Here is a 13688-nt window from a genome sequence, read left to right as displayed (position 1 = left end):
AGTTACCATGAGGCATCTTCCTGAGGCAGGATGTGGTATCACCTGGGAGGCAGTCAGAGGGGCGGCATATCTTGGACAGAGCCTCCCAATGGCCCTTGGAAAAGCCCTGCCAGACAGCTGTGGAGCTGAAGCTGAGGTACAGCAGGGTCCCCTGTTGCACACACAGTACCTCCCTTTTATTAGCTCTGCTGGGCTTTCTTGCTGGCAAGGCCTCTGCGCAGGCCCTGGCACACATTTGGCAATTAGCTACCTGCAGCCATGTCAAGAACTGCCCTAGTGACCAGCTTGCAGGGCCTGGGGGTGCTAGTGTGGCCACCAGGGCCTCCCAGATGCTGGTTGTCCCAGAGGTAAGGAGGCAACCTGGATAAGAGTGGCTGATCAAATGAGGACAAGAAGCCTGGGGTGGACAGGACCAGGCAGAGACCCCGTGTCGTTCTTTAGCTCCTCCCTCTTCCCTCCCAGGTCTTGGGCTCTCCTGCACATTCCAAAGAAAGGTCTGGCCCTTGACTGGCTCCTGGGAGGTAGCCTGTAAGCCTCTGGAGTATCCTACCTGGTAAGAATCTCTTTGTATACCTGGGGGCCATGCCAGTTAATTTATGCTAACAGTGAGATTTATAGCGGGGGCCTTGGGCCACACTGTATCAGTTTAACCTCTGGAGGAGCCAGAGACTAACTAAGATGAGCCATGTAGGTGGTGAGCCATGTAGGTGGTCAGCCATGTCTATGTGGCTGTTATGGGCTGGATTGTGTGCCCCTCCCAATTCATATGTTGAAGTCTTAACCCCCCAGTACTTTAGACTGTGACTGTATTTGAAGATAGAGTCTTTTTAAAAATTAAAAAATTTTTTTTTGCTGCAATGGGTCTTTGTTGCTGCACACGGGCTTTCTCTAGTTGCAGTGAGCAGGGGTTACTCTTTGTTGCGGTGTGCGGGCTTCTCATTGTGATGGCTTCTCTTGTTGCGGAGCACAGGTTCTAGGCACGTGGGCTTCAGTAGTTGCAGCACATGGGCTTCAGTAGTTGTGTCTCGCGGGCTCTAGAGCGCAGACTCAGTAGTTGTGGCACATGGGCTTTGTTGCTCCATGGCATGTGGGATCTTCCCAGACCATGGATTGAACCCATGTACCCTGCATTGGCAGGCAGATTCTTAACCAGTGCACTACCAGGGAAGTCCCAGAGATAGAGTCTTTAAACGTGATTAAATAAAAATGAAGTCTTTACTCTAATCCAATATGACTGCCTTCCTAAGAAGAAGAAATTTGGACACAGACATGTGTGCACACAGAGGGAAGATGAGGGGAAGAGAGAGGGAGAAGATGACCATCTATGATACCTGGATCTTGCACTTCCAGCCTCCAGAACTGTGAGAAAATAAATTTCTGTTGTTAAAGCCACCTAGTCTGTGGTGTGTTGTTATGGCAGCCCTAGGAAACTAAAACAGTGACCAACCCCTAGTGAAAATCCTGGGCACCAAGACTCAAGGGAGCTACCCTGGTTGGCAGTACACCATGTGTGTTGTCACACATTATTGCTGGGAGAATTAAGCACTGTCCACGTGATACCACAGGGAGGGGACAACTGGAAGCTTGTGCCTGGTCTCTCTTGGACCCTGCTCCATGTGCCTTTTACCTTTGCTGATTTTAATCTGCATCCTTTCCCTGTAATAAACCATGAATATAGGGCTTCCCTGGTGGCGCAGTGGTTGAGAGTCCGCCTGCCGATGCAGGGGACACAGGTTCGTGCCCCAGTCGGGGAAGATCCCACATGCCGCGGAGCGGCTAAGCCCGTGAGCCATGGCCGCTGAGCCTGTGCGTCCGGAGCCTGTGCTCCGCAATGGGAGAGGCCACAACAGTGAGAGGCCCGCATACCACACACACAAAAATAAATAAATAAGTAAATAAAAATAAAAATAAACCATGACTATAACAACTTTGCTGAGTTCTGTGAGTCCTTCTAGTGAATCATTGAACCTGAGTGTCGTCTTGGGGACCTCCCACTACATAGATTCATAGAGAAGGAAGTGACTCCCCAAACCTCTGGCAAATGTACATTTGGAAGTAGGAGCTCCCTTTCCAGGACCTTGGGCTCAAGCCTTACTGAATCCTTCCTCATGTCTTGTTGCAAGTGGCTTTCTACCCACTCTGGTGGTACGTTTTGTCCCCCAGAACCCCACATGAGCACAACTTGAACTGTTCCAAGCTGCAGCATGATCTTGGGAAAGTCACCCACCTCAGAGGCCATCCAGCATCATGGTGGAGGGAGGGATCAGGTTTTAGGGTCATACCAGGCTGGATTGGAAATCCTCCCCACCCCACCCTAATCCAGCATGTGGCCTTGGGACAGTCACTTTCCCTCTATGATCCTCAGTATATGAATCTCTAAAACCGCTTTAAATACCAAATAAAATCCCATATGGAGAGAAAGAAATGTTATTGTACTTTCATACTGTCCAGGGTCATTCTGCTCCTTCAGATATAGATAAGATTGGCTCAAACCTCTTCCAACATCTTTGCTGAGATTTTGGCAGATCTCTAGATGATTATTTTCTCATGATCTCCTGTTGTTGCTGAATTAAATAGTTTCACTGTAAGCTCAATGTTCCTGGTCTATAGGATGAGGCACTTACTCCTCTCCTTGATTTCATCAGAAACCCACTCACCAAGGCCCCTGGGTGTGGAATGGGTTTTACTGAAGTTTGGGAGAGTGGAGGGGAAGTTTACATTGCAACTGCAGCAATTTATCATTGACTGCTAGACATCTCTGTTCCAACCCAGCCTACCTGACCACCTCATGTGGCATCCTAGAGTCTTGCCATCACATTACCTTTCCATCCATCCATCCATCCATCCATCCATCCATCCATCCATCCTCCCATCCATCCAATCATTCATCCATTTGTTCATTCATTCATTCATTCATTCACTCAACAAGTAAATTTTGAGTGGCTGCTGAGCCCTGTGAACCATGAAGCTATGGCTCCCTGGCTCTCAGCTCACAGTTAAGTGGATGAAATAGACATTCATCAAAGAGTCACACAAATGAATGTAAAAATCATTGATATGGTGAGGAGAATGAGGGGATAATGAGCACCTGATGTAGCTGGGATAGGAAGGGGGTGAGGGGAGGTTTCCTTAAAGTGGGGTTTGCATTGAAATCTCAAAACTGGGGAGTTATTAACTCAGGGTGGGAGTGGAGAGACAGGAGCAGCATATACAAAGATCCTGTGGCACCATCTTTGTTTATCCCTTCCTTTTCTGATACTGGGATTCAGCTTGCCTCACCTCTCACTTTTTAGTCCCTTTTGGTCTCCCTGCTGCTTGTCACTCGCATCCGTCTATACAAGGGTTTGCAAACTAGGGTCTGAGGGCCAAATCTGGCTCTTGAGCTATGAACGGTTTTTAAATTTTTTAAATGGTTGAAAACAAAAGACTACAGTTCATGAACCAAATTTCATGCTACTTTTGATAATTTTGTTTTGTAATTAAGACTTTCAAACCTAGTGCCCATGAAGGAAGACTTAGTGATAACCATAGGATTAACAAGTCCAGTGATACGTAATTTTAGAACGTCCACATTAGACGGCAGATTTTAGACAGGGTTTTCTGGGATGCAAATTAACTAGGGTTTTTCTGTAATCGTGGAACCTAGACAGTTGATACAGAAGGTGGAACCTTCTTCCCGATTTCCTCTTTCTAAGATGAAGTCAAGATATTTTGGTAGTTGTTATCTTTGGGAGCACCTGTTGCAAGATAGCCAGCCATATTAGGAGGGTTTCTGGGGTGGGGGAGGGGAGGGGAGAAAAGGAGTCGACAAATACCTGTCACTAAAGCCCAAACAGCCAGATCCATTTCTACAATATGTTTTACTTTCTTTAAAACAAACAAAACGAAACACCCTACATGCTATATTTTATTGCTACAATTTGGGGAAGAGGAATACACAGAAGGTAGATATTAGTTGAGAATCTTTCTGCATCATTTTGATGACTTTAATACATTTTTCAATGCAATGGTTAAAAGAAGTACTATATTTTGTGACATGTAAAATAATATGAGATCCAAGTTTCAGTGTCAATAAGGTTTCATGGGTGCTCAGCCACGCACCTTCCTCAATGTACTCTCTACCGTGGCTTCCTCGCTATAGCCTCAGAGCTGAGTTGTCATTGCAACAGAGACTGTATGTCCCATAAAGCTTTACCAACCACTCTCTGGTCCTTTACAGAAGAAGTTTGCTCATACCTAACCCATGGTATAACTTAGCAGCAGGCTTGCTCTGAAGCACCTGCCCTCCCATACATCTGCTTAACCCTTATCATTGTCCCCTCTGCCCTTTGTCCAATCCCTGTGGTGAGGTCTGACCACAGCTCCCTGCATACTCACTCTCCCCTCACTGTGGGCTCTGTCCCACCAAGAGAACGTTGCACATGCTGTTTGCTCCCAGGGGATGATTACACCGGAGGTGGGTGGAACTGGGCCAGTTCACAGCCAGGATTTGTGTTTCTGAAAAAGAACAGCTTTTAATCCATTTTGTGAAATGGCACTATCGCCACCTGATGGCCATTTACTCCAACTGTAGCTGCAGTTCTTTCAAAGCATTTGACATGGACCATCATCCTCTCCAGGACCCTGTCTAGGGCAGGGAAAAATGGAAAATGCCCATGGAAAAATGCCCCAGATATGGTTCACTCATATTTCTGAACAGATGGCCTATTCAAGTTCCAAATCTCTACAGCTTCCCTCCATCCCCCATCTATCCCAGTGATCCTCAAACATTAAGGCTCATGTAACTCCCCTGGGGTTGTTAAAATTACGATTTAGTGGTCTGGTATGACGTCTGAGTCTTCATTTCTAGCAAACTCCCAATAATATTGATGCCTCTGATTCATGGACAGCTTTGAGTATCAGGCTTTACTTTAAAAAAAAATTTTTTTTTTGACTGTGTTGGGTCTTCGTTTCTGTGCGTGGGCTTTCTCCAGTTGCGGAGAACGGGGGCCACTCTTCATCGCGGTGTGCGGCCTCTCACTGTCGCGGCCTCTCTTGTTGCGGAGCACAGGCTCCAGACGCGCAGGCTCAGCAGTTGTGGCTCACGGGTCCAGTTGCTCCGCGGCATGTGGGATCTTCCCAGACCAGGGCTCGAGCCCGTGTCCCCTGCATTGGCAGGCAGATTCTCAACCACTACGCCACCAGGGAAGCCCGGCTTTACCTTTTCTATAGAAAAGAGGTCAGCAAATCCTTCTGTAAAGGGCCAGATAGTAAATATTTTAGATTTTGCACATCATAGGGTCTCTGTCAAGACTACCCAACTCTGCCTTGTAGCTTGAAAACAGTCATATGTGATACATAAACTAATGGGCATTGCTGTGTTCCCATAAAATTTTATTTATGGGTTCTAAAATTTGTATTTTATATAATTTCAATCTGTCACGAAATAGTCTTACTTTAAAAAAATTTCCAGGACTTTCCTGGCGGTCCAGTGGTTAAGAATCCACGCTTCTACTGCAATGGGCACGGGTTCGATCCCTGGTCGGGGAACTGGGATCCTGTATACCGTGTGGCACGGCCAAAAAAAATTAAAAAAAACTTTTTACCAACCACTTAAAAATGTAAAAACCATTTTTTAACTTGCAGGCCATACAAAAAACAGTCTGTTGGATGGATTTGGCCCATGGACTGTAGTTTACAAACCCCTGCTTTAGGCACCGAGTTCTAGACAATATCGTGTGTCATTAAGACCTGGGGCTATGGGATGGGTCCTCTGAATCTTCACTATGGCTTATTAGCAGCTTCACTTTTCAAGCCTCAGTTTCTTCATCTGCAAAATAAGGAGTTATATTACCTACCTTGTAGGGGTTTTGTTTAAAATTTAATGAGGTAATGTATATAAAGGGCTTAGTCCTCTACAGGGCACATAATAAATCTCAGCTGTCGACGTCATTATTGTCATTATTCTGAGACCCAGATATTGAATCCATGCAGCTTGAATCCTTCAGCTTTTTCTCCAGTTGTAGCACAACTCCCTTAACCAGAACACAGGGTAGTCATGGACTTGAGATGATATATCTGGGCATGGTCTTTGCATGATGCTGGCCCTTCCTAAACAAACTGTATTAGTTTGTTAGGGCTGCCATAGCAAATTACCACAAACTGCATGGCTTAAACAACAGAAATTTATTTTCTTAAAGTTCTAGAGGCCAGAAGACTCACATCAAAGTTGTCAGCAGAGTTGGTTCCTTCTGGGAACTGTGAGGGAGAGTCTGTTCCTTGCCTCTCCCCTAGCTGCTGGTGGTTTGCTGGCAACCTTTGGTGTTCCTCGGCTTGTAGAAGCATCAACTTGATCTCTGCCTCCATCTTCAGATGGTATTCTCTCTAGGTGCATGTCTGTGTCCAAATTCTCCCTTTTTATAGGGACACCAGTCATATTGGATTAGAACCTACCCTAATGACCTCATTTTACTTTGATCACCTCAGTAAAGACCCTATTTCCAGATAAGGTCACATTCTGAGGTACTAGAGGTTAGACATCGACCTATCTCTTTTGGAGGACCCAATTCAACCCTTACCACTAACTCTCCATGAGTTCCAGGCCACTCCATACACTGGTTGCTGATAGCACTGGTAGAATCGTATTGGGTTTGGAGTCAGGTGATGGACATCACAGGAAATACACGGACTATGGAGCTAATCCATGGCCAGTGTCCTCCCACTGTGCTCTGTGCACTCCCTGCTTCAGGACCACCTGGAGAGCTTGTTAAGGATGCAGACTCCAGGGTCCAGTGCCAGGCTGTTGAATCACAATACCCATGATCCAAATGCCAGCATCTCCTACGTCCCAATCCGGGAAATGGGGTGGCTGTTTTTATGCCAATTATCCCCATGCAAAGTCAGGACCACAAGGCCCCCTGTGAGACTGAGGCTGGTGGCTGCTAGATCCAATAGCAAGTGAGCTAATCTCAACAGATCCTCTCAAAGTCCTCCCCCAAGTCACTTAGGAAGCACAGTGATGTAATACCTGTGGCCACTACACATTGTCTTTATCAATATTAAAATGAGTGTAGCTAATCTTTCATTCCACTAGGATTATCCATGTAGCAATACTATAAGCCTGATACTCCAGAAAATTTAAGGTTACTTCAAAGTCTTCTCTGCTACTCTGATCTTTGGGGGAAGATAAACCATGGGGAAAATGCACATTCCCTTCCGGTAGCACTTCATTCATCTCATATGACACATTTACTAAGTTGCTCTGTGATTATTTATTGACAGGTCTGTAACCCTCACCAGACTCTGAATGCCTTGAGGGCAGAGATGGGATGTATCCCTGTGTCCCAGGCACTGAACAGTGGTCCTGGAACATGGTAGGTGCCGAACAACTATTCTGCCCTAGGACTGAGAGGGGGCTACTTTGCCAATCAGCTTCCTCAGGGCTGCCTTCATGTCCTTGTTCCTTAGGCTGTAGATAAAGAGATTCAGCATGGGGACGACCACCCAACACATCAGGGCAACCGCCTTGTCCTTCTGGGAGGAGTGGGAGATGCAGGCTGCAGGTACACAGTGAAATGGTGCCATAGTATAGTGACACAACAGTGAGGTGTGAGCTGCAAGTGGAGAAGGCTTTCCATTTGACCTGAGCAGAAAGGCTCTTGAAGACTGCTTGGAAAATGGAAGTATAAGAGAAGAGGATGCACGCGAGGGAGCTGATACCCAAGATGATGCCAAAAGGAAAGATCACCAGCTCGTTGGTGTCTGTGTCTGAGCTGGAGAGCTTCGGCAGGGGTATGAGGTCGCAGAAGAAGTGGGGGATTTCAGGGCCGGCACAGAAGGTCAGTTGAGCCATGAGGCAGCTGTGCACAAGGGACTGGAGGTTGGTGATCAGCCACGGCTCCCCCACCAGCAGCCCGCACACACGGGGGCTCATGATGGCCAAGTAGCACAGAGGGTGGACAATGGCCGTGAACCTATCAATGGCCATCACGGCCAGGAGGAAGCTGTCTATGGTCCCGAACAGGTGGAAGGCATACATCTGGGCAAGACAGCATACATCTGGGCAAGGCATACAAAGGGGATGGCTTGGCTCTGAGTCCAGAGGTTCACCAGCATCTTGGGGACGGTGGTGGAAGACAAGAAGACGTCGACCAGGCACAGGTTGGAGAGGAAGAAGTACATGGGTGTGTACATGTGGTGTTGGCCAGGATGATGAGCAGGTTTCCAAAGACGGTGACCAGGTACATGAGAGGAACAGCCCAGAGGAAGATTTGATGCTCTGACTTTTCAGAGAGCCCCAGGAGGAGGAATTCTGAGACTGCTATTCAGTCTTCTGCTTCCATGGACAGTCTGTGTCTACTGTGAAAGATAAAAGGGGAGAGGGAAGAGACATAAAGCTGGGAGTCAGAGATGGAGTTCCAGTCTCAGCTCCCTACAGACCCGCAGGTTCTGTGAAAACCCATGGAATCCTTACAGCTCCCTTCTGTGGATTTCTGTTTCCCCACAGAAAACCATCCATGTCCTTCCTCCTTCCTCCTTCCTTCCTTCCTCCTTCCTTCCTTCCTCCTTTCTTCCTTCCTCCTTCCTTCCTCCTTCCTTCCTTCCTTCTTTCCTTCCTTCCTTCCTTCCTTCCTCCTTCCTTCCTTCCTCCTTCCTTCCTCCTTCCTTTCTTCCTTCCTTCTTTCCTTCCTTCCTTCCTTCTTTCCTTCCTTCTTCCTTCCTTCCTTCCTTCCTTCTTTCCTTCCTTCCTTCCTTCCTCCTTTCTCTTGTAGTTTGTTAATTTATATGGTAGTATTTAAACAATATAATTGCAGCAGCAACTACAATCAGCACAATCTGGTTGGGGATTATTTAAAATAACTCAACTGAGCAGGAATGTTTCAGCTGGCTAGTGAGTAGCCTTCTGGCCTCAAGAATTCAGCATACTGGGACAGCATTCAGTATATTTTCAGGGGAAACAGAGATGTTGGGTGAACCCAGAAAGCTGGTTAAGTGGAAGTTTTATTATTTTTATTTATTTATTTTTGGCTGTGTTTGGTCTTCGTTGCTGCATGTGGGCTTTCTCTAGTTGTGGCAAGTGGGGGCTACTCTTCATTGTGGTGCATGTGCTTCTCATTGAAGTAGCTTCTCTTGTTGTGGAGCACGGGCTCTAGGTGCATGGGCTTCAGTAGTTGTGGCACGCTGGCTCAGCAGTTGTGTCTCGTGGGCTCTAGAGCACAGGCTCAGTAGTTGTGGCGCAAAGGCTTACTTGCTTTGTGGCATGTGGGATCTTCCCGGACCAGGGATTGAACCCATGTCTCCTGCATTGGCAGGCGGATTCTTAACCACTGTGCCACCAGGGAAGACTATAAGTAGAAGTTTTTTGTTTGTTTGTTTGTTTGTTTGTTTTGCGGTACACGGGCCTCTCACTGCTGTGGCCTCTCCCGTTGCGGCACACAGGCTCCGGACACGCAGGCCCAGCAGCCATGGCTCCCGGGCCCAGCCGCTCCGTGGCACGTGGGATCTTCCCGGACCGGGGCACAAACCCGTGTCCCTTGAATCGGCAGGCGGAGTCTCAACCACTGAGCCACCAGGGAAGCCCCATAAATAGAAGTTTTAAAGAGAGCTTTCACAGTAAGAAAAGAATATCTGGAGATTTAAAGCTAATGGCGTTTTGGAAGTATATTTGCTCTCAGCAATAGCTTCGCAGGACAAGAAATTTTATATTTTCCTATGTTCTAGACAAACTGTCACTGCCAAATGAAACAGTTTTGCACCCTCAGTAAAATAGACACTGTTGTGTATATCATGTCAAACAGCTGTTCAAAAATTTTATTCAAAATAAAAAGTGTCAGACCCAACATGGACTATTCAAAGATAAGCTGTTTCCATAACAACGAGAAAGGTGTGATCAAATGCCTACTTGATGGAAAGCAGAATGTGCTATATGTGTATTCCTGGAGTTAATATGATGCAGAAAAGCCAGTTTGTAAAATAACATGCTGACATGAACTGATATGAAAATATCGACTAAAGAAATGAACACGAGAGAACAAGGTGTAAAGAAATGCAAACACATAGGCATGTTTGATACTATTCTCATTCACCCATTTTCAGTTGCTAATGGATTTGATCCTAGTTTTATTTCCCCAACTATTTGGAAAGTCCCCATTATTTATTGGGGCTTAGAGGCTTCATATCAAAAGTCTAGAGAAAGCAAATCTTTGTTGCATTCATACAAGACCACCAAAGCCAGTTGCATTTGCCATTTGTTTTTTGTTTTTTGTTTGCGGTACGCGGGCCTCTCACTGCTGTGGCCTCTCCTGTTGTGGAGCACAGGCTCCGGACGCACAGGCTCAGCGGCCATGGCTCACGGGCCCAGCCACTCCGCGGCATGTGGGATCTTCCCGGACTGGGGCACGAACCCGTGTCCCCTGCATCGGCAGGCGGACGCTCAACCACTGCACCACCAGGGAAGCCCGAGTGTATCTTTCTGAATTATGGTTTTCTCTGGATATATGCCCAAGAGTGGGATTGCAGGATCATATGGTAACTCTATTTTTAGTTTTATAAGGAACCTCCAAACTGTTCTACACAGTGGCTGTACCAATTTACATTCCCACCAGCACTGTAGGATGGTTCCTTTTTCTCCACACCCTCTCCAGCATTTATTGTTTGTAGACTTTTTGATAATGGTCATTCTGACTGGTGTGAGGTGATACCTCATTGTGGTTTTGATTTGCATTTCTCTAATGATTAGTGATGTTGAGCCACTCTCCTTTTTATTACCTAACTGATTCATGTTCATGTTTCAGGAGACAACTTTAATGTGATCTTTTTTAGGGCAACCTTTTATGACCTGCCTTCTCCCCACTGAGTAAGGGCTTCCTAGTTTTATGCATCCATTACACGTTGGTCTTCTCCTTTATAAAACTTCTGATTGCTCAGGTCAGAATCTGTCCTGTCTTTTTATGGAGTGCTCACTGTGTGCTAGGAACTATCTTAAGCACTTTAAATGGATTATCCCATTTCATTCTCATAGCCCTGTGAGGTAAAAACTGTTATTATGAACATTTTAAAAATGGAAATAGGGCTTCCCTGGTGGCGCAGTGGTTAGGAGTCCGCCTGCTGATGCAGGGGACACGGGTTCGTGCCCCGGTCCGGGAAGATCCCACATGCCGCGGAGTGGCTGGACCTGTGAGCCATGGCCGCTAAGCCTGCGCGTCCGGAGCCTGTGCTCCGCAACGGGAGAGGCCACAGCAGTGAGAGGCCCGCGTACCGCCAAAAAAATAAATAAATAAATAAAAGGAAGTAAAATTGACATACATCATATTCGTTTCAGGTGTACAACGTAATGATTCAACATTTCTATCCATTGCAAAATCATTACCACATTAAGTCTAGTTACCACCTGATTATGACCATTTTACATTTTGAGGAAACTAAGGCATGAAGAGGTTAAATAAGTTAGCCAAGGTTTTCCAATGAATACTCGGCAACACCAGAGTTTGAATGGATTTCTGACTCTAGTGTCCATGTTCTTTACTAATTCCTGCAGCATAGAAGGACGAGAGATAAAGCTAGAAAATTAAGCAGGGCCTTCCCAGAGCAAGAAGGGTCTGCTATTTCCAGGCCACTCTGACACTCAGGGCTTACCCCAGAAAATAGCCATCATTAGGTCTCATGGTAGTTCTCACCAAATAGGGTTATGATGGTTTGCAGGGAAATATAAGGATTGAGTCAGTAGGTGACTCAGGTGATGAACTGGGGAAGGTGGGAGCAGAAAGCTGATTAGTGGTGCATGGCTATGCTTCTGGAGCAAAGCGACAAAAGGGGCCCTGGACTCCTGCTAACATAAGGTGGGAACTGAAAGGAATGATATATTTTTTTAAAAAGAAATTATTTGTTTATTTATTTATTTTTGGCTGTGTTGGGTCTTCGTTGCTTTCTGTAGTTGCAGTGAGTGGGGGCTACTCTTTGTTGCAGTTCACAGGCTTCTTATTGTGGTGGCTTCTTATTGTGGTGGCTTCTCTTGCTGCAGAGCACAGGCTCTAGGTGTGTGGGCTTCAGTAGTTGTGGCACATGGACTCAGTAGTTGCGGCTCACGGGCTTAGTTGCTCTGCAGCATATGGGATCTTTCTGGACCAGGGCTTGAACCCATGTTCCCTGCATTGGCAGGCAGTTTCTTAACTGCTGCACCACCAGAGAAGCCCAGGAATGATATTTTTAAAAGTGTGTTATTTAGAAAATATTTGGCTGTCATAACTGGCTTAAGAAATAGAAGATCATTGGGAACTCTACTCAATATTCTGTAATAACATACGGTAAAAGACTCTGAAAAAGAATGGATATATGTATATGTATTACTGAGTCACTTTGCTGTACACCTGAAACTAACACAACATTGTAAATCAACTATATTCCAATAAAAATTTTTAAAAAATAAAAGGTAATAAAAATTTTACTTCTTGTGTTTTGTATTTATTTACCAAAATTTATAATATTTATAATGTATTTGTTGTTTTGACCAATTAAGCACAAATAAAAATAGTTGTAATAAAAAAGAAATAGAAGATCTTTTTTTATTTCACGTGAAAATAGAGATAGATGGCGCAAAGCTGGAATGGAAGCTCAGCAATCACCAGGGAGAGAAAATCCCTCTATTCTGTTGCTCTGCTTCCCTCAATATGCAGCTTGTATCTTGTGGCCCAAACTGGTTGCTCTAGCTCCCATCATCACATCCCACATTCCAGTTTGCAGGAAAGAGGAAAGGGGAAGGGCAGGGCATGTTCCTTTCCTTTATGAGAATGATTGAGATATTTCACATATCACTCTACTCACGTCTCATTGGCCAGAATATAGTTCCATAACCATACCTAGCCTCTCAGGATTCTCCATGTCCTCTCAGCCCATCCTCAGTTGAGATCTTCCTTCTCAAGGATCTAGTGGTGTCCTGGTTCCTACATGTCAAAGCCATAGCCTCATGGTTTGATTCCTCAGACTGACTGCAGCTCTAGAAAATGAATGGAATCATGAAGAGTTCTCAGCAGGGAGTCGGGGGAATTCAACTTTAGCCCTAACCTTCTACAAGCTCAATGTGAGACTTGAGACCTGCGTCAAATTGCATCAGATTTCTGGATCTTACGTCTCCATTTGTAAATGAGGTGATTTAATCCCTTTCCATGTATTCTATCATCTCCTTCTAGGTTCCAGAACATTCCTCACCATCTTCCATAGAATTCCATGGAATCTGGTGGGCTGACTAATGTGGGGATGCTGGTAGGCATGGCTGACCCCTAGCCCAGCTGGTTGCCAGGCCCTGCCTAGTGCAGAGGCTGCCAGCTGCTGGTGGGCTGGGTTGGGTCCCAGCATGGCTGGCTGCATGGCCTGGCAAGTCCTGGTCCTGGTGTCAGCCTGCTGGTGAGCGGGGCTGGGGTGGAGAGGGTTCAGTGCTGGTATCCACTAGTGGGCAGAACCAGGTCCTGGGGTCTCTAGCTGTAGGTCCTGAGGATCCTGTAGTTGGTGTTGGCCCACTGGTGGGCGAGGCAGCATTTCAGGGTTAGTGATGGACCACTGGTGGATGGGGTTCGATCTCAGCTTGGCTGGCTGAGCAGATGTCCTGGAGCTGGTGTCACCCTTGGTGGTCAGGGCTGGGTCCCAAGGTGGCTGGCTGCAAGGCCTCAGGGTCCCAGGGCTCATTTCCTTCTTCCTTTATCCTTCCTGTTTACCAC

At 46.2% G+C, this 13688-nt stretch overlaps 1 protein-coding gene across 1 annotated transcript; it reads right to left on the bottom strand.

The window, feature by feature from the left end:
* Positions 1-7377: 7377 nt before the first annotated feature.
* On the bottom strand, positions 7378-8225 carry OR1I1 (olfactory receptor family 1 subfamily I member 1; the record flags this gene model as incomplete). The annotated part of the gene is given in 5 exon segments (XM_081232633.1): positions 7378-7523; positions 7526-7555; positions 7558-8049; positions 8052-8177; positions 8180-8225. Coding segments are annotated over 5 exon segments (840 nt in total).
* Between the last annotated feature and the right edge of the window lie 5463 nt (positions 8226-13688).

This window comes from Mesoplodon bidens (genome assembly GCF_964165515.1).
Source record: "Mesoplodon bidens genome assembly, chromosome: 4".
Lineage (NCBI taxonomy): Eukaryota > Metazoa > Chordata > Mammalia > Artiodactyla > Ziphiidae > Mesoplodon > Mesoplodon bidens.
This window is presented reverse-complemented; position numbering and strand designations above follow the sequence as displayed.